The sequence below is a fragment of the Labrus mixtus genome, chromosome 6 (assembly GCF_963584025.1).
Source record: "Labrus mixtus chromosome 6, fLabMix1.1, whole genome shotgun sequence".
Taxonomy (NCBI): domain Eukaryota; kingdom Metazoa; phylum Chordata; class Actinopteri; order Labriformes; family Labridae; genus Labrus; species Labrus mixtus.
Genome location: NC_083617.1, coordinates 20,898,576 through 20,919,675, shown reverse-complemented (window position 1 = coordinate 20,919,675; position 21,100 = coordinate 20,898,576). Strand labels below are relative to the sequence as shown.

At 39.5% G+C, this 21,100-nt stretch overlaps 1 protein-coding gene across 4 annotated transcripts in view; it reads right to left on the bottom strand.

Annotated features, from left to right (window-relative positions):
- Window positions 1-1,735: 1,735 nt before the first annotated feature.
- The window catches only part of LOC132975691 (echinoderm microtubule-associated protein-like 6), an 80,550-nt gene continuing 61,185 nt past the window's right edge, over window positions 1,736-21,100 (bottom strand). The window contains exons 26-45 of one of the 4 annotated variants that reach the window (XM_061040411.1): window positions 19,579-19,667; window positions 18,798-18,974; window positions 18,356-18,590; window positions 17,781-17,907; window positions 16,814-16,828; window positions 13,263-13,341; window positions 13,055-13,184; window positions 12,524-12,622; window positions 10,575-10,595; window positions 9,815-9,988; window positions 7,943-8,151; window positions 7,571-7,728; window positions 6,989-7,103; window positions 6,708-6,896; window positions 6,422-6,594; window positions 5,828-5,990; window positions 5,342-5,445; window positions 5,024-5,177; window positions 4,666-4,766; window positions 1,736-3,883 (exon numbers count right to left, since the gene is read on the bottom strand). In XM_061040411.1, the coding sequence (XP_060896394.1) occupies window positions 3,859-3,883; window positions 4,666-4,766; window positions 5,024-5,177; window positions 5,342-5,445; window positions 5,828-5,990; window positions 6,422-6,594; window positions 6,708-6,896; window positions 6,989-7,103; window positions 7,571-7,728; window positions 7,943-8,151; window positions 9,815-9,988; window positions 10,575-10,595; window positions 12,524-12,622; window positions 13,055-13,184; window positions 13,263-13,341; window positions 16,814-16,828; window positions 17,781-17,907; window positions 18,356-18,590; window positions 18,798-18,974; window positions 19,579-19,667 (2,537 nt within the window). In that variant the 3' untranslated portion in view covers window positions 1,736-3,858. The remainder of the gene's footprint in view (window positions 3,884-4,665; window positions 4,767-5,023; window positions 5,178-5,341; window positions 5,446-5,827; window positions 5,991-6,421; window positions 6,595-6,707; window positions 6,897-6,988; window positions 7,104-7,570; window positions 7,729-7,942; window positions 8,152-9,814; window positions 9,989-10,574; window positions 10,596-12,523; window positions 12,623-13,054; window positions 13,185-13,262; window positions 13,342-16,813; window positions 16,829-17,780; window positions 17,908-18,355; window positions 18,591-18,797; window positions 18,975-19,578; window positions 19,668-21,100) is intronic. The other 3 variants (XM_061040414.1, XM_061040412.1, XM_061040415.1) reach the window with 3 other exon arrangements.

Genomic DNA, 21,100 nt, shown 5'->3' with positions numbered 1-21,100 from the left:
GACCCGCCTCCTCATCTGTCCTTCAACTTACCTATCTCAAGTTAGGGTTAGTTAAATTTACTCTGCTGAAGTCTGTGTTGCCAGAAAGGAAAATCAGAGTGAATCAAAGGGAGCTGGAAATAACAAATAGAAGTCAAACTTTGTATCATGTTTCTTTATCACATATCAACTGTTCTGTAACTCTGATCCTTACAGCGCAGATGTGGAGTTGTTACCTGCTGGAGATGTTCCACATTCAGTGGAGCTATCCACAGCTGTCTGAGACAATCCCTCAAAATATGAGTCTGAAATATATTAAATATTCATCAAATGCGGAACATCAAAATGGACTAGCCAACAAACTTGTAGTGAGTTTATAAAAACTTTTTTTAAAGTTTTCTACTCATTGTGTTTAAAGAAAGTGTTTAGTGTACTTTACTGGACTAACACAGACTTTACTGATGGAATAAAATGTGACTATTGTAAGTTAACTTAAGTGCACAACCAACATACCAAATATTTGAAGAATCATTGGTTTACATAAAATACCAAAATAGAAATATTGAAACAATTGAATATTAAAAATCTGAGGGAAAACATTAAATGAAAAACATGCTTCATCATACAGTATTTCTTTGACAGTATGTGTATCTGAAGTAAGAACAAGAAACTTATGCTCTGTCCTCCCAAATCACATATTGCGACCTCGTCTCAATGCATTGGGCTTAGTGATTACTTCCATAACCTGCCACATGGCCTTTAGGGGCCACCACAACCCAAACAGCATTGTCACCTTCAACAGTCCCAGGCTCACGTGAGCTGCTGGTATTGACACCAAATGGCTCCATATTAGTCCCCACAACTCAACTGTGCAACTAGATTTGGATAAAAGCGTCTGCAGTGAGAGCCACTACATCACTGGAGTTATGAAGGGGGCACCTCCCATCCCCCTCTCTGTTTCGTCTAGGCCTCTACACCTCACGGATATATAACTGCTGTAGCGACCCAGAGCCATCCCCCTCCATGCTAGCTCTTAGCACATCTCAAACAAGCAACTGTTCCTAGTGCCAAAATAGATTTTCAAATCAAAGAGGAGAAGGGGTGGTCCTCCAGTCCTTCCCTTTTCTTACACACCCCAATGCAGATGTCTTCAGGACTCCAAACAGATTTTATTTATAGTTCTAAAGATGCACTTCAACCCCTTCAGCATGCACCGTCTGTCAGTAGTGACCGTCTCCAAACCTATCAGAGATCATGCAGAGCTAACCCCTCTTAGACTGAACTACAGTGAGATGTCAGATACGTTCAATACTTGGTCAGAAATATCTTGAACCCTATTTGAGAGTCGGCCTCATTTGTTTCAGCTTCGTCTATCTTTATAAGCGGTCAATAGTTACACGTCACTCAGCTTGTTAACTGTCACAAGCAGGAGACAGTTTTACTAAGAAAAAAAAACTAAACAATTTACTCCTTCCTTTTGTTCTCATTGTTTTTAGTCAGTGATGATTTTACTCTCATGCTCACACTCAAATACCTGAGCTCAATATTATAATTATACCAGTTCAGTGTGTGTTTAGATAGTCATGTGTGACAATTTAACTTCAGTGTGCACATGTTAAATATTTCCGTACAACTATTTGCATGTAATGCTTCCACATCATCAACCCCTCATAGTGTAGTGAGCAAGAAATGTTTTAGTTAAGATTGTCAAGAATGGTGATAAAAACAAAACAACAGAAGACAGAAAAAAGCCATCTTATTTCCACAAGTCTCATTTAATCTGATAATACACTTTGCTACACACACACATACACACACACGTGCGCACACATACATACAAACTTTGATCACAATCACCTTGGTATAAAAATCAACTGGTGAATTAACTTGCACCATAAAATCTCATCAACAAAGATATTTTGGTTTAAAAATAAAGTCATGCATCTGAGCATCATATATATTTCCATGTACAGTATGATACAGACGATTAGAAAGGAAAGAAGTTCAGAAACTGACAACCTGCTTTAAGAAAAAAACAAACAAACCAAAACTGATTTCAATGCAGCATTTTTCATCTTCAGCAATTGCAAATTGCATTTCTTCATTTGTGGATGCTCCTTGGCTTCTTCTGTTACGTTATAAATCCTTCTGTTGTATTAGATTCTGTTGTGTTTTTATTTTATAGAGAAATAGCCATGTTTGAGAAACACACCGTACATGCACTCTGAACGAACACCCTGCACATCACACTTTAAGCTAGCACAGTCAACACCATGTTTTCTACATCTTTTGGTATCAATACGACGTGTGTTATTGAAAGTGTGTTTTTTCCATCTAAATTACAAGAACTCAGTCTTTGACACTGATTATGACACAGACCTTATCACATTGACTTTCTTTTTAAACTATGGTGGTCCAGAGGGATCTTTCCTGTCCATAACAAAGACATTTTATTTTTCTGTTAAAGAAATTCTATCATTGGGCTGAAAAACAGGCTGTACCCTTATTAGAATTCACAAAGCTCCAATATTTTGTCAAATATTTTTTCTCATTCATTTTCCTGATGCAAAAATGTAATTTTACCAATCGACTTCTTTCAGCTGACTCTGTTTTTCTCCTCTCCCACTGTTACCACTTTCACCCATGGCTTCAACTCTTTCCCCGTTCTCCTCTTCTGTGAATTATTAATGATCTGTTTTTGAATTAAACCTTATTTTCAAGCGAGAGAAAACCAACCTCAGCCTCTGTGATGACTTCAAGGACCTGAAGGATGAGATGAAGACTGAGTGAACTAATAAGGTGCGTGACCTCTGAACTTCTTTTTCTTTTTTTTTGAATCATCACACGAACAGACTCTTTTGACACTTTTCACAACAGTTAATATTCAACAGTTCAGACACAGAAAACTCATCCACACCGTAGATTAGGCATAAATAACATTTAGATATTTCCATAAATAATTCTAGTAAGTTTCGCTTTTCTTCACATGTCCTGTGTCGTGTAACGATCATGATGCTTTGGATGATTAACGTCTTTGAACAGAAAGCAGCAGCGGAGAAGATGTTTGTGTTTTGAGATGAATGAAAGTTTGAACATTCTCAGTGTAGCACCAGACAGAGTACAAAATAAGTTCAAAGATGCATTAACACAAAGAAATACTTTGTATGAAGTACCCCTCCCGATAAATAAATAAATGAACACAGGTAGAAAGATCCAGAAAGGCACTTAAGTGTGATGAAATCCAACGACAGATACAGTAAAGGCTCTTTGAAATGAGGAATGGTTTTAAATCAAAAGTCAAGTTTCTGTTCTCGGTAACAGACAAACTTCAGGACATCAGGGTAAAAATGAAACTGCATATGATATTTTCAATGAAGCAACGTTTTTTTTTTTTTTATCAACCAGTGCAGTGTCATCTCCCAGTCATCCCCGAGACATGATCTGTGTGACTCTGACAGCAGACCGAGCGGTTATAATCACGTTATACCTTTAAATGGTCCCATCAGTGTGGTTTCCTCTTGAGGTGTCTTAGAGTTTACCATTTGTTTATCAAAATGAGCCAAAAACAAAAAAAGTCTGCTTCTCTGCTTCATCTGAGCTGAACCCCCCCCCCCCCCCCCCCCCCCCCACCCCCCGCTCCCAGTCTGTTTTTTATGTTGTGATCAGTCACAAAGTGTCTCATGTGTTGGTCTTTAAGCTTTCTGCCTTTTCTGCAAAAAGACAGACTGTAAACATCTGGATTTATCAGTGAAGTCGGTTCCAGCTGAACTCCTACAAAGTGGTGTGAAGTCTTTCAGGTCATTGGTTCGATTCCCCCCCCCGGATCCACTTGTGGTGCTGTTAAGGCGCTTTGGATGAAAAGCGTCACCGGGCGGTGTTTTACATGCATTTCCACACAAACACACTGCAACACAAAAAACAGATGTTTAACATGGAAGAATGCAAAGAAGAAAGATCTGTCTGGGAAAATATTTAAAAAAGGAAATATTATACACCTTTTCCATCTTTTCAAACAGTCCCCTGTGGTCTAAATGAAACATCTGTGCTGTGCTTTGGTTCAAATATAACATGAATCAAGCACCAGAGGAGGTTTGGTTGCCCTGTATAAAGCAGCTCTCTCAAAACGCTCCGTTTTGGTGTGTGTGTCTCTTTAAATGCAATGAGCCCCCCCCCCCTGAGTTTTCCCCTGTAGACATCACTCCTCTGTGGCGAGAATACATTTTGTTCTAGGCTGGGGGTGGAGTCTCTGTGTTGTAAGACTTATGCAGACCACAAACAAAGGACTGGATGGGTTTATTTCACATTCTGTGTGTCAGTAGACACTCAGGTTACCCAAATATATGTTCAAAAACACTGTCAAAGTGGATTTTTCATACTATGTTGCCTTTAAATTATTATTTTTTGTCGCACTAGAAATGACACTGGTACCTATAATACTCGTGGCTTTTATCACTTTTAAGTGTCCATTTTGGTGCCAGTGTCATTTCTGGCCTAATAAGGGGAAACCATGCATGTAGAGTACATTGATGCAATAATTTTATAATCACACATTATGTGTTTGCTTAAATAGAAAATAAGGTGGATGAAGGAATCGCTCTCTAAATAAAACTCTAGTTTTTTTAAAATGCCATAAAGTTGCTCCTGTGTCTCAGCCAATGGCATGTTATTGATCAGTGTTCAGTTCACCTGCAGTCGTCTCCTCCTGTGCTGATCACGTATTTGTCTTCGAGGGAGAAGCGGATGTTTGTCACGTGAGCTGAGTGGCCGAGGTAGCGCTTGTGTTTGGCCTGGAAAAAAGAGAAAAAAAAACTTGTATTCCTTCTCAATAAAACAAAACAATAAAAGCTCTTCATCACTGTCAGTCAAAAGGATGTGAACATGCCTGTTGTTTAAATCATTGAGCTTACAAACATCCTGAATCTGCTTAAATCAGAACCTTTTTACAATTGATTATTCATTCAACAGATCAAACTTTATCACTGACATGAAATGGTTTTGGTGTTTTATGTCTTCAGTTTAGAGATGAAATGTGATCCGAACTCACAAACTTCTCTGTGCAGGGGAAGTCAAAAAGTTTGATCAATCCAAAGTCGTCACCGGTCACGATGTTCATGCCGGCATGGGACACACACGCACAGTTGACTTCTGCTTTGTCAGCATTTCGTGGCCAAATCCCCAAAACTTCATCTCCCAGAATGCTGAGGTACAAGACGTTGTAATAAGAAACGGGTTAAAAAAAACAGACAAATGTTTTACTTTTACAAAGACATCAGATCAGACATTATAAATCAAGACCCAGATATGACCCAGAGGGGTGTGAACAATTTTAAGTGTGTGTGCTTGGTGTGTGTTTGTGTGTTACCTTGTCCAGGTTGCCCAGGTGATTCTGTCAATGGTAGTCTGGTCACTCACTAACTTCCCTGAAGGAACCTCAAACACCTGCCGCTTATAAGTTCCTGTGGACACCTGCAAACACACGTAGAAAAAGGTGTGTTTACTGTTTATAAATATGTAAATACACTTGCTTAAACTTGGTGTCAGTGGTATTTGTACAATATGTGTATACTAATCAATATATGAGAGCTAGTGTATACGCAAAAACATATGTGTGTTTACCTCTACATAACTGATGTAAGTGGTTTATTGATTTATGTGTGGATATATTAAACTGTAACACCAGCCAGCAGCATTTATGCATGTGTCTACTGTTTGCCTGCGTTTAACACCAGTGAGCTGTATTTATATATGTGTGTGTTTATGTGTTGGTATATATGAATATATCATAAGTCAGCAGTTTGTGTATGTTTGTACCTGTACATAACAAATGTATGTATGCACGAGTATATACCTGTATAAAAGAGCTGTCAGCAGAGAAGTCCAGCTGCAGGATGAAAGCAGGGATGTCGCTGCAGTAAACCAACCGGTTGAGACCCGGCCCTCCGCTGACATCATAAACATCCACTATGTTCTCTGCAGAACCGACTGCCAGCAGCCGCCGGTCTGGACTGAACCTGCGCAGAAACAAACAAACAATATATACACATGTAAAGGTACAAAAAAAGGTACACAAATCCTCCTCATCTCTCGCTCTTTTAACCATTCCTCTTCTCTAGTCACTTTATGCTTTTTGACATGTACTCTCCTGTTTCTCTCTTACTTTCTTCACCGCCCTAAAAATGTTTTCAAAGTCAGGAGTGTGAAAAAGATGTTAAGTTATTAAATTGCCATTTACTTATATTTCCTCATTACATCTGTCAGATTGATGGCTTTCTTTTAAAATATTATAAAAACAGTATGCTTGTCTTTTGTCAATGGGATTTATCATTGTTTTAATTTGTGTTTATTTTCATGTCATTTAATTATTTTGAATCACAAAGCTGCTGTTGTATTTTCTAAATGGTTGTTTCTTGCTCTTTCTGTCATCTCATCTCCTCTCTCCTACCTGATGTCTTGGATGGCGGCACTGCGGTCGCGTTTCTTCGCCCACATCTTCAGCGAGTTGGCGAGGAGGAGGAGGAACTCTCCGTTCTTCATCCCCACTGCCAGCATCTCTCCGTCTGCACTGTAGCTCACACACCGGGCTGCATGTCCCACACACACTTTGTTTAACAGTTTCTAAAGTAAGAGTGAGAAAGAGAGAGAGAGAGAACAGGACAGTTTTACCCATTATTAAATTTTTTCAGAGGATCATTGAACTCACCAACACATATCTTTTTATGTGTGTGTACCTTGTCGGTGAGGTCCCACAGTCGGATGGTTGAGTCGTCGCTGGCAGTGATGCAGAGTTCTTTAGCAGGATGCACAGCCAGACCCCAGATTCCTCCTCTAGCGTGACTGTCGAGCAGCAGGTTGGAAGCTGCGTTCTTCTCCCCCACCTCGATGATCTCCCCGTCCTTGGTCCCCACCAGAATCTTACCCTGAGGAAGAGAGAGGTTGGGGCTGATGAGACGATCAGAGAGAAGGAGGATACTGACTGAAGGATGAAGATCAGAAAGTCTGAAGTTCTTACCTTGCCTCTGCAGACAGATCGGACGCACTCCACTTGCTGACCTGTCTCCAGCTGGAACGCTCGACAGCGTTTCATCTCCTGATCCCAGAGCTTCACCGCACCACCTTCTTTAGTCCTGACACACACACACACACACAGCATGCACATCCTCAATATATATAATCTCTAAGGCTTTTCACAATATATTTAAAGTGATATGTTTGGTCACTAACTTGAAATGCAAATGAAATAAATGAAGTTATAAATGAAAAACTTTTATAGCAAAAGGATCATTTTGTTTTCAAATTTACATTTAGATCCACTAAACCTGCACATTTACAGGAGCAATATGAAACTCTGACACATAACGTTTAAAACTGGTACTGCAGTCAAAATGAATTCACTCAAACATTAGAGGGAGCTTTTGAAATCCTGTCTTTGTGAATTTACCGCTCAGTGTCTATGCAGGTGAGAGCTAAAATGATGAAGTGTTTTTAACCAATGTAATGAAAGTTATTCAAGTTTTGTTGAGGCTTTATTGAAGATTTATTTGAGGTCAAATGTTGTTGTTTTTTCTTCATTAACAAGAGGTGTGTTACTCACGGCCTCTCCTTGCCACCGGTGACTATGAGACCATCTCTCAGCGTGGTGTACATGGTGAACACCGGCCCTGTGTGAGCCTTCGCCACCACCCTCAGAAGGTAGTGATCCCGCCACACGTACACATCCCCGTTAATGGCTCCGGTGAACGTCAAGTTATTCTGCAAGGACACAGGTTTAGGAAGAACAGGTTGCTGGATGCAGCGACTGACTCATCTGAAACCTATAAGTAAAATTTGATGTAGACATAGAACTTTCTCCCCGTTGAAGTTGAAGAATTTTCTTTGATTGCCTAAGCGATTGCGAGCAGGGAACTCCAGATGTCAGATTTTTTCAGAAAACAATGAAAAAACAGAAAGTGATCAGTGAACTCACAGCACCGAAGGCGACAGACAGCATCGTCTGCATCCTGCCGTCCTCCACTGTACCGACCACACCCTTCTTGTACATCAGAGCGCCGCCGGCCAGCGTCCAGAACTTCACATGTTTGATTCCAACAGACACAAACAGGGAGTCTGAGTCTGGGCGAAACTCCACCACAAAGATCCGGTCTGGATGTCCAGCTCTACTGCACACCTTTGATCCTGTGTTGGAGAAACCGCTGATAATTTAATTCACTATTCTCTCTTACTTTGATGTAAGACGCAGTTCTTTCATTATTACACATTCAATGTTTGTCTCACATTCATGTTTTCTGTACTCTCTTTTTCCTTGTGTTTTCATGTGTACCTTCAGCATTAAGTAAGCCTTACACAGACATTTCTCCAGTTATATCTCTGTACCACAAATTTCCCGAGTCTGAAAGAGAGTTTTCCTGGAGCCTCGTCTCTCTGCCAAATTTGTTTTGAGTAAGGTTGTCATAAATTTCAGTAAAAGCTGTATTAGTTCTTTTTTTTTTATCATTTTCTTGAAGTTTTGATAAAAACAAAAATCTTACAGAACTTTAGGTGTAGGTATGTAGGTAAGGTCAAGATAGTGATCATTGCCAACAACTAATAGCAGCGCTCTCTACAGCACGAAACAGAAGACAGCAAATTTGCTGTATAGAAACGTGGAGAGGCATAACTGAATGTGAGTTGGACACACTTTGCTGGTTGGATACTGTGTAGGCTTGGAGGGGCTTAGCTCTGGTTAACAGATGAAAGTCTGAAGTACAGAGGTGAGAATAGGCTTGCTATAGCCGCCTGCTAGCTTGTAATGCTAACCCAGGAATATGTTGAGACACTGTTGGATTAAAGTCATAAACTCAAACAATCTTCTAGTTTGGCAGCTGGCTGTTCAACATGAGTCTGGTTCTGCTTCAGGATTCTGCCTGTTAAAAGGACATTTTTCCTTGACACTGTAACTTTGCTAAAATGTTGCTAAGTGCTCATGATGTATTAATGTCAATTCTTTCTGTAACATAATATAACAAAGAGTAAGGTAATTTGACCTGCTCTTTTGTCAAGAGATTGTATAGTGCTTTTCTAGTTTTCTGATTACTCAAAGTGCTTTTACAACGCAGGTCACACACCGATGGTAGAGGCTGCTATGTAAAGTCTCCATCATCAACTAATCCCATTCATCAATCAATCAATCAATCAACTTTTATTTGTATAGCGTCAACTCATAACAAGTGTTATCTCGAGACACTTTACAAAAGAGCAGGTAAAAAGACCTTACTCATTGTTATGTTACAAAAAGCAGGTAAAACACCTTACTCATTGTTATGTTACAAAGATCCGGCCTATCCATCATGAGCACTTTAGCAAAGCAGCAAAAGTTACAGTCGTAAGAAAAAACTGCCTTATTAAAAGGCAGAAATCTTCGGCTGGATCCCCGGCTCATGACGAAACAGTCTTCACAGGCCTAGACTGCGCCGGGCTTGGAAAGGGATAGGGGGAGAGATGGGATAAGATGCAGGAAGAGGGATAGAGAGAGGGAATCATACACATTTACACGCCGCTAACGAAGCAGCATGAACAACTCTGGGTTAAGTGTCTTGCCCAAGGACACATTGGACATGTGGCTGCAGGAGCTGGGGGACGAACCCCTAGCAGTCCAGTTGAGAGACCGCCTCTACCTCTGAGTTTGAGATAGCACTTGTTTTGTATTGATGCTCTACAAATACAGATTGAGTTTGTGGTAGGCATTAGTGAGTTCATCCAGTAATTTACACTTTGTTTGAATGTGACCTTTCACTAAGAATAATCAATGATTGTATCAGTTGCTCATTGTTAGTGGTTATTGATCAGATTTCTGTCTGACCTTCCTGCCAGCGCCACACAGTGATGGTGTGTTCAGGTTCCACTCCGACAGACAGCAGCAGCTTCCCTGTGGCACTGAAGTTAACGTAACCGACGCCTTTAGAGTGAGGACAGCGAAGGATGGACAGAGTCTGTTTACTCATCGCATCCCACACGTGAATGGAAGGAGTGGTCCCTACAGAGAGATCACGAGATAAAGAGGAGAGAAGAAATCAATCACGTTTATTTTGTCCCAGGGGTGAGGAATAAAGGTCTAGTGCCCACAAAACAGAGCAGTCGGAGGGATCAGTGCAGCAAACAGACACCTTGAAAACCAGAACAATAAGACACTAAAGAGCTCCACTGCATGTTTTAAGAGCATACTAGAGGTTGAATCATCAAATCAGTTTATTTTTATGTTTTCTTTGGAGGTACAAAAGAAGAACAAGGGAAGTAAACTGATTTAAAGATGGTTTAAAAAATGGACTCAACATTAAATCTGCTGTTTTTTTTTTTAAGAAAACACAATATGTGGTGTCTGAATTAGTAGCAATTGGATGCTATTTTTATTCAGTAAATTTTTTTCTGATTTATACAGATAACAAATCTACATTTTTCAGTATGACAGGATAAAATCCAAATGTTTTTTCCTGCATTTGAGAATCCTCTTTAGGGAGGTGTAAAAGTCCAGATGGAATATTTTGTCTTCATCACGACATCTCTGGGTTTCAGGGTGTTTGTCTCGGTGGGATGGGTACGGCGGTGCAGTCTGTTTTTTTTACCTGGGAGTTCACTGACGTCACCTGAGGTGTTGTGAGAGCGATGGTGACAAATGAGGCCAGCCACAACACACATATAAAAAACACAACAAAACAGATTAAAACTTTGAGTGAGTTGTTACAGACAGGCTAACTTCAGCCATGACAGCATAGAGAGATACTTATGGCTGATTCTTGCTGACTGAAGGAAGTAATAGGCTTAATGTGGTCGACCATAGACTTAAGGGACTGTCTGAACATGATAAGGTTTGGGAAACTGACTGAATTTGAAAATGGATGTAGCCAGCGACGAATCAGCCATTGGGTTTTGAAGGACATTGTGAAGTCTCAACCTTTCTATCTTGTTAGGGTTTTTTTTGCCAGAAGTGACAATATTTGGCTAAGAGTGTTGGCTAAGGGGTTAGTCGACGCTAAACTATCAGCTTAAGCTAGAGCTAGCTTGTTTGTTGAGGTACGTTCAGCTAGCTGCGGTATCAACTATGCTTATTTTTGGAAGCATGTTTTTGCAATAAGTGAAGATGAGCTAAAGGTCACATATCATGCAAAATACACTTTCCTATGTTTAAGATCAATAATATGTGTTCCATTAGTCTACAAACCCCCCAATTAGGAGAAAGTCAATCTTTTTCATCTTTTCCTTGTGTCACTTTTGAGAAAATGTGTGCTCAAACAGGCCGTTTGGTGATTTTCCATTTGTGACATCACAAAGGGCAGTAACCCCTCCCCCAGGTGGGTGACACTTTGACAGCTAGGTGTTTGTTCTGCCCTCTGAGTCTGCCTTCTTAGTGTAAACAATTTGGCATTGTGCATTAATGCCTAAGCCACCCAAGCCCTTCCACAGGGGCGTGGTCAGACACAGCTCACTTGTATTTAAAGGTGCACTATGGAGATTTGGTAGTGACATTTGAGTGAAACAATTCTATGCTGTATTTCTGAACTGAATACACAAACTTTATTGAAAGGAAAAAATGGGTCCCTGGAACACTGTTTAGAGCTTAAAAGCAGCAGAGTTACGGTTTCACTGTTACGGGTCCCCCACCATAACTTCTTGCACAGCATTTTATCTTCAAACAGTGTTTCAGGGACAAAATTTCCCCTGAGGACAGTTCGGTATGGAGTTATGAACTTACACCACATAATCTATACACTTCTCCATCTTTCACATTTCTCTACCAAAACTCCATAGTGCACCTTTAAAGCTAAAGACACAGAAACAGCCTGTTCTGAGCAGAATGAATAGGGGGTTTATAGGCTTGCTTAAATACAAGATCAGAGTGGATGTTTGGCACTAATCTTCACAGACATGTTTTGGGGAGCTCTGAGAACTATGTGGTACCTTTAAGTTTATAAAGAAAAATGCCATGTAGCGCTGGCTTCTCTCTTAAGACCTGGACGCTATGTACTCCTCTTAAATACGGTCTGTGGATTGGATGAGGGGGTCTTAATCTCATATTTAATTTTTTAAAAAGCTATGCCCTTCCCAGAGCTATCTATTTTGTCATCAATAATGGCTTGATGTACCTTAAAGCAAATATCTCATCAGCAATATATTGTTCCTAAACATAAAAAATGGTGAAATCACAGCCAACACTTGCCAATAAAAAGGCTGTTAATTTAATGAGATTAAGAAGGCCATTAGCACCTTTATCACCTTTAGTGCACATAAAAGTCAAGCCTGTTGATGTTACTTTTTTTTTAATCCTATATATCTTGTTCTTAAGCAATTCTTAAATTGTTCATACATCTCGTCCTCCAGGTTCCTGTCATCAATCTTATTTTGTTTTCACTAGAAAAAAGCAAGCAGGTTAAACATGAAGCGGAGGAGAGAAAAGCAGGACTCGTTTAGGCTAGTACACAAGTTAGTAGAAAACACACTGCCATGCAAACACAAACACACACACACACACACACACACACACACACACACACGCACACACACACACTCAGTGTACCGATCTGTCCAGTGGCGATGATATTCTTGTATTTGGGATGCTGGTTGACCGTTAGAGACAGGATGTCATCAGTGTGTTCCAGGTAGAAACTTTGAGTTCCTGCAGAGAAAGAGGACACATAAACACATGACAAAGATCGGAAAAATGTAAATGTAGATTTAGGAGACTCCAGTGGAAAAATAATTATTTTATTATTATTATTTATTTCATTATCTTGCCCTGTACATGTGTGTAAAGGGCCTTTTTAACAGAAATTCTCATTCTGCTTTCTCAAACCTTTCTCTCACTGTTAGTATGTCTTTGCTGTTGAAAATGTTAAAAGAAAAAATGCCACTGCTCCAATGTACTGCTGGTTGTAAGCTAGCTAACGTTTACAACTAAGTGTTGTTGATATTGGTGTTGGATGTTGCCATATGACCCCAGCATAAGTATGGAGTTGTGCTCCCACTATATGAGTTATGTTTTTACATGTGTTATGTACTTTTTCAATCTATTTTGCTAGCCTGTGCTTGGTTTCGTTGCTGTGGTTACCATTGCTGAGACTGTGGACGATGGCGGTGGCAGCAGTGTGGAACACGATGTCGGTGCCGTCGTTGAGGTAGTGCAGGTTGTTTCGACAATCGTAACCCCGAAATCCAAACACATGTTCCAAAACCATGTCCTACAGGGCGAGGAGACAGGAGAGACATAAACAGAAGAACAGACAGGTAGACAGAGACAGACAGGTAGAGGGACATACCTCCACCAGTTTCTTCTTCTTGGAGACGTTATTCTTCTGGAGTTTCTCCGGCTGTGGCGTTGCTCGACTCACTGGAGGTCTGGAGAATCAATCAGTCTATTAATCATTCAATTAATTAATGTTTTATATACAGACAGACAGGTGGAGGAAGAGTCAGTGAGACAGGAAGGTCAGACACAGACAGCACTGGGATTCAGACGGACAGATAGGACAGACATGAGACAGCAGAAGATAAATTAGAAACAGCCAGGCAGAAGAAGTAACAGTCCTTGTTATTGGAAGTATTTGCACTCATAAAACTGCTGTTTGGATGTTTACAGTCATTTTATACCATATAAGGTAACAGACCTATGTGATGTAAAGTATGGACACAGAAAAATAGAATAAACACCATCCCAGCTAAACAAATTACAAACAACTTTGACCATTAATGATCAAACCCTCTCATGAAACAGTATATTATTAACCTGAGATGAAATGTAATTCTACTTTTGCGCCACTCTGAAAGAGGAAACAATCATTGCAATTCATTTTTGTGTTGATGTCCATTATAGAATGGACATTAACTCCTGTTTGAAAATTAAAGCCAATGCCAAATGTGTTTTAAAACTAGATTCTTACTCACGGTCAGCAGAGGTCGACCCCACTGATTGAAAAAAGGATAACAAATGAGCTCATACTTCTCATTTGATTCATTACCTCAGTAAACATATTCATATTAATCTTATATTCTCAATCTTTATTTGTATTCTTCTTCAAAAGAGAAAGATTTTTAATCCATATTTAAGGATCACATTAAGACTAAAATAGACCATAACGCTGGGAATGTGTAAGAGCAGTGGTTCCCAAACTTTTTCCTTGGAGCCCCCCTACTTGTATCTAAGAAAAGCTGAGCCCCCCCCCCCCCCGAGGACCCACAAAGCAGTAATCCATTGATGTAAAAAATTAACATAAATGTTGAATTGTTCTCATTGATACATCCCTAGAACAGGCCAACAAACACCCTCAGAGCAGACAAAGCCTGCACCCCCCCCCCCCCCCAGTTCTTTGGACCCTGTCTTGTACAGTTGGGGTCGGGATTTGGCGCTTTGTTTTTTGTTTGTTTTTCAGTTCAAATTAAAACAATATTAACAAACCCACAAACCAATGTGTGACTGCACTTTATGTAGATATATACAGTATATGATATGGAGCGTTCTACGGTTATGTGATGGGGAGGGTTCATAAGAGCTTCTCAAAATGGGAAAAGACTGAGAATGAGCACTTTAATAAAACGCTAATGTCACATCTCTGACAAATCAGGCGTCATGGATGACTTGGAGAATGACCTGGAGGCTTTGAACAGTGTGACGTAATGCCAACAGGTGTGTGATACAAGCACACGCATAATGCACAATGAAGAGGCTTTGCATATAGACAGGTGGACAGGTGTTACCTGGATCCCCTTGAGAGCAGAGGGACAGAACCAAGGTAAAGAGCTTTAGAAAACCCACAAACACACACACGCACGCACACACACACACACACACACACACACACACACACACACACACACACACACACACACACACACCAACACATTTGCATCCATCCACTCACGCAACACACAACATTTTACACACATAGAGACCGCATGCCTCAGAATAACTATAATATGACTAGATGTGCTCACAAAATGCTAGCATACTACTGGGATGCACGTATGGGCTGTCAGGCTGACATGCGAGTGTAGCTGACATGTTAGCCGTTTAAAAAAGAGTAAATTGTATGCCTGCAGATCCCATGATGCATTGAGGCATGTACAGAGGGAAGTGTTACCACAGAGTCAGTGAGTTAGCTGTGGGCTAGCTGGATTCATTTGATCTTGGACTAAAATTAAAAACATGATGATTCACAGGCAAGCTTTGTAGTTTAAATGGGATTTTTTTAATTGATCTTTTCCAGGGATATCAATGGACGTTTATTTGCAATAAGATAAGATACAACTTTATTGATCCCCCAATGCAGGAAATTTTGTTGTTGTAACAGCTCAAAAACAGGGATACTTCACCTGCATCCTCGTGTTTCCTTGTAATAGTGAAACACTGTTGCTAACTAGCCTCTACCCATCTTTACAAGATCTCCATAAAAATGTATTCATTGTATTCTCTTATTGAAGCTGAATGGAGCCAACCAGCAACAACAGATGTTTTGATGGAGTTACATCTGTCTATTAGCAGTAGTGTTTTTACACAGAACCGTTACTCTTCAGATTAAAACAAAAACTATGTTTAAGATTTGAAAATGTTCATTGACTGTTTTTGACACGAGCAGAACCAGACTCATAATGATCTACCAAAAACTGTGTATGCACATTCCCTAATGTGAGGTGGGGAGGAACTTCACTTTTGCTAGTAATTGATTTTAATCCTGTTGACAGAATAAATTGGCCATTTCTCACCCCCAGCAGATAATGGATTTCTGAGTTGTTTTTTTGTGTGATAAGCTCCTCCTTGTCTTACTTTTTGGTTGTTTGTTTTTAGCTTAGTATACATTTTTGGCAGTCTGATGATGGAGAATCAAAATATGTTTGGTCATTGGAAAAAGTCATGATGGAGAACATGTGCAGGACAGAAACCAGGCTGAGGAAGGAGGAGGAATCCTACCAGGAGATCATTTATAACAGAAAACAGCAGAGGAGGAGGAACAAGATAGAAGATGAAGAAGGGTATAAAGGAAGGAAAAGTAGAGAATAATAAGTAATGATCTGGATTTGTAGAGCGGAAGAAAAAGAAAGGTAGAAGAACATGGGATGAGACATTATTAGAAGCAGTGTATTCAAATGACAGACAATGATCAAATGGAAAAATACATTATAATTAATGCAAACTGTTGAAGCTGTTTGAAACATCAGATAATATTCACTGATGAACTACTTATACTACTTATACTAATACAAGCATATCAAATATACAGATAAAACATCAAATCATGGAAACATGATATAAAAATAGAGCAATAAACATAATAACCTGTTCCAGCCAGACAATCTGCTTTACTTAATAAATCATTCCTTATGTTTTAATGCTGGAACCCAAAAAGCAAAACTGCCAGTTTAGTGCAAGCTGTTGTGACTGAGAGATGATAAAGGTATTTGAACATAAATGTAGAAATGGAAAACATGCATAGCTGGTTCATGAGCTGTGTAATTGTAGATTTCAGGGTGACTATAAAGACGTTTTCTATTTTTTGTTAAAAGTTCTTGTAGCTCAAGCTTTAATTTGAGATGCTGAACCCGGTCGTTAAAGAGGCGTACGTGTTGTTTTGTCTAGCGCCAAAACATCCACCAAACGTTCTCTACAAACACAACTCAGAGAGCGGCTCATAAGTTGTTCCTATAAGGAACCACATTTATTTAATTATTGTCTCATGTTGTAGGAAATATTCATTGAATTGCCTAACCAGGCACATTTTTAAAGTCTGATTTTATACAGCTCATATAGAATATTTATATCATGTGATGTTTTTACATTTTGTAAATCATTTACAGATAAATATTAGCTCATACTTACTTGACAATGCCCTGCCTCCAAGGGAATGCAAGTTAAAACACAACACAAATATTAAAAGAGTTTCTACAGGCAAAGCCAGAGAGCAGCAGCAGTACTCAGGAACTAAGGATACCACAAAGGGACAAAAACAAGAATCTTAAAGTCAAAACCACAAGACACCTTTAGGCCCTTAAAAAGACATGTGGAGCTTTATACACATAATTATCTGTGGCTGAGGTGCTCTGAGCTTCAATGTCACTATACTGCAGCAGCGAAGGAGTTTATTCAGTCTTGTTTTGTACACTTTATTATATTATTAGTATTTAGTATATTATAGTATTACTGTCAGTATGACATCATGTTTGACAAAATGGCACTCTGCATAATTACTTCCTAGGTTAGGTTCCTTTAGTTGTTGCATGTTTTGAACACAGAAACTCACTGACACTGAGGCAACAAGTAGGTTAGCATGTGTAATGACTACACACACAGCAAACTGAGACAATGAGTTATTATTTATATTTAGTCTGATTTTAACATACAAGAGTGAAAACCCTGTCACTGGACTAGTTACACACACACACACACACACACACACACACACACACACACACACACACACACACACACACACATTGACAAACAGTGATCATAAAAAGAGCTCAGTTTTTCGTGCAACAGTCTGCGTCATAAAGTAAACAACTCAAATCTTACAAATCTTAAAGGGAGATCACACTCTGTTTCTAAAGCTGTGAATTATTAATGCTCAAGTTTCACAAACTTTAAAGCTGCACCAGAAGCTCAAATGACAAGTTTAGCAAACAAAAACAAACAAATAAACAAACCGTCCAACAAAAACAGAAAAAAGCCGGACAATAGTGTGTGTGTGTGTGTGTGTGTGTGTGTGTGTGTGTCTGTGTGTGTGTGTGTGTGTGTGTGTGTGTGTGTGTGTGTGTGTGTGTGTGTGTGTGTGTGTGTTTGTGCATACCTCTCCTCCACTGACAGCTCCTTCACCTGTTGGTGAGGTTTGGTTCCTCTCATCTCTCTGAGGCTCACAGTGTACATCTTGGTGGTGTACTCCACGGCCTTCTCCCGAGCAACGTCGCTGTCGTAGCCTTTGGACACAAAAACCCAAAATAAGTAACAAAATAAAAATACAAAAAGTTACAAAATTACTATTAGAAAACTTGTTCTTTTCTGGGTTTGGGTTTAAATTGGCATGAAGCCCCTTAAGGTTGAAATATTATGTTTGTCCATTCAGTATAATTGGGCTGCTAGCTACCCTGTAACCCTGCTAACAAATTCAACATCAACACCCGTAAAAAGATGCCTTGGTAAAGGTAATGAAGTAAGTAGGTTTTAAAGGTTGAAAGTAGTTTGTGAAGCTCAGATCAGAACATTAACAGCTGAGGGTCTAAGTATGGTGATCATGATAAATGAAGAAAACTGTATTGAATGGAAGTTAAGAGCAGAAATCATTTGCCTGCTTTAGTAATTCTGATGTAGAGGGCACAATAACACATCACATTTAAGGGCACTTTCTTAAAGACTTTAACATCAAACCTCCGTCCTCCTCGATGTCGTCGTCTGACTCCTCGCTGTCCACAGGTGGTCTGTTGTCGCGAAACAAAGGCCCCTCCCCCTCTCCACAAACCCCACCTCCTCTCTCCCTTGCCCAGATCATCAGTGCAGTGTCGGCCCCGCCCACCGTCAGCAGGGTGGAGTCGTCATGAGCCCAGCGGACATTGGTCACCTGTGCGCTGTGGCCCACATAACGTTTAAAACGAGCATACTGACCCTGCAGGGAGAAGGACAAGAAGAAATACACCTAAATATACATTTTCACATTGAAGAGAGATTTTATAGCAAGTCATATAGCAATAATACAAATACTGCAGTACAGGGATTGCTACAGGGATGTTAATCATATTCTTATAATTTAGAAGTGAAACTGATGTCAAGGTTGAGTCCACACAGTAACCATTGAGTGGTGGTTGTGTCGTACTCTAACAGGGTAGCTGAACAGTTTCAGGAATCCGAAGTCGTCTCCGGTGGCGAGCAGTGTTCTGTCTCTGGTGAGTGACGCAGAGTTGATGTCGGTGATGTCGCTGTACGTCGGCCAGATTCCCTCACAGCTGGAACCCAGGACACACGTCCAGCTCGACCAACCGATCCGCTCCAGCTACACATGTGTACAATAACATAATAAACATTCAACATTGAGTTTCTTAAACAGATTTAACACTTTAACCACTGTAGTGTTGAATGATAACACATACACTGTGTTGTGTTTCAGATACTGTAGAAGCCCTTTATTTTGCTTTGAAAGTTTCACCTTAAACTGCATGAACACCTCTCCATATAGGTCTAAAGAAGGAAAGAGTGAAATCTTAACTAATGCAGCAGGCAATGTTTATATAACCCGTAACATTGATGTCTCTCTGAGTAGCTGTTTCCATTTTTTTTATAGAGTCTGTAATGAAGTTTAAATAAGAACTTAATATGAAGAAACATGTTGTTCATGTTATATTCTGCTACCATCACTTTGCTGCTTTTCCTTAATCTTTTAGTTCTGAAGAATACTTGGTACTTGGAGATACTTGAAGATTATTTTCATTTTTGAACCGCAACCAATAACTTAACTCAAAGCACCTGAGCCGCACCCGATTAAAAAGTCCAAATTTGTTGTCAGTGTTCTTTCCTGGTCAAACGTAGCAGTCAAATAGTGACATTACTAGTTGAGGGTTCAGTTTTCCACAAACTGAGCTGTGTTAAATGTATCTCACCTCAGAGTTCCTGATGGTTTGTCTTTTTCCTCTCGGGGCTTCAAAGAACAGTTGCTCTTTCGCTCCTGTATTCACCTGCAGCAGTTTTCCTGCAGCACAGACACAAACAGACTTTAGGAGGAAGAAATCACATAATCATCCTTTTATACATGTCACAAACTTAGAACAGGTAACAAGTTCAGTTTAACACAATCTGCTGCTGAAATGTTATTTCTTCTGACATGAATGTGTCAGTTTATTGTTTAAATTACCTTAAGTAGATTTGTCAGGTTCGTAATCACAACTTCATATAAACTATAAGCATCATACTGTGCCCTGATTGGCTCTTGACTTCTGTTTATAAATCTAACCATTGATTGACATGTGCAATCTCAAAACTATTTACACTGTTTAAAGAGTTTGACACTTTGGACATGAAAAGTGTCAGGACTGACAAATCTGGATGAAAGAGTGGACCTGCATAGCATGGTGGGGTTAGCTTGTTGTTAATGTTATATGGAATAATCATGCGGAAGCACATTTTGGTTTGCAAAAAACAGGGTTGAGTAATTGAAAAAAGGCAGAGGCTCCTGCTCAGATAATTGTTTTAAGGTCATTTTCAGGTTGCTGTGGTAGAGACTTGACAGTCACATGGTAGCCATGCCCAAATGTGTAAGCTGCTTCTTCTTTTTTATTCTTCATTGGACCATAGTTATAAAAGTAAATTAATTATATAACTCAGACGTGATATGCACTGGCATCTTTTTATTTATAAAGCTCTCACAGAAAAATTACCCTCACCAGACAAGTTCCTCAAGATGTTTACTGTTGAATGTTCCTCGAGTCAGATCGGAACTGGGAAAATCTGCTTTTTCTTACTCTGCACCAAACTCTTGGAACAACATACAGCATCTTCTTGAGGGAAATTAACTTTTACCTTTTGGGCATTTTAGAAACCCAACCTCTGTTTGTAACTGTTTTACATAAGGGTGTTTATTTATTGCAGTTTTGTACTCGCTTAATGATCTTAGTACATTTTAGACTTTTGTAGACTGATTTTAGCAGTCTTGTATTATCTGTCCCCTGTTTTTCTTTTTGATTTAATGTCTGTTTTCTAAATTATTTCTGGAATGACTCGATGTCATTGTAAATGAGGGTTGCCCCTCAATGATCTTTCGAGTACAAATAAAAGTTGAATGAATGAATGAATGAAAGAGTAGACTTGAAACAAGGGAACAAAGTCCTTAAACACATAACTAAGATAATGTTTGCAGATATAGTAATAAACCAAGAGACAGGTAAGCTCTTCTTCTCTTTGACTTCTTTACAATCAGACTTCTTTTTGCAACAACTGGAGCTGCAGCCCAGCTAGCCGTTAAAAAGAACACTTTTGCTCTGGCTCTGCTTTTTAAGAATGGGAGAATAAGTCTGCTCCTCATGTACCTGTTGGTGATGTCATGTCCCCAGTGTTACACTGAGATATAAAGTGAGCTCTCAGAAGCTTTAGTTATTCTGCAGATTAAGATGAAAAAAAAATCAAATA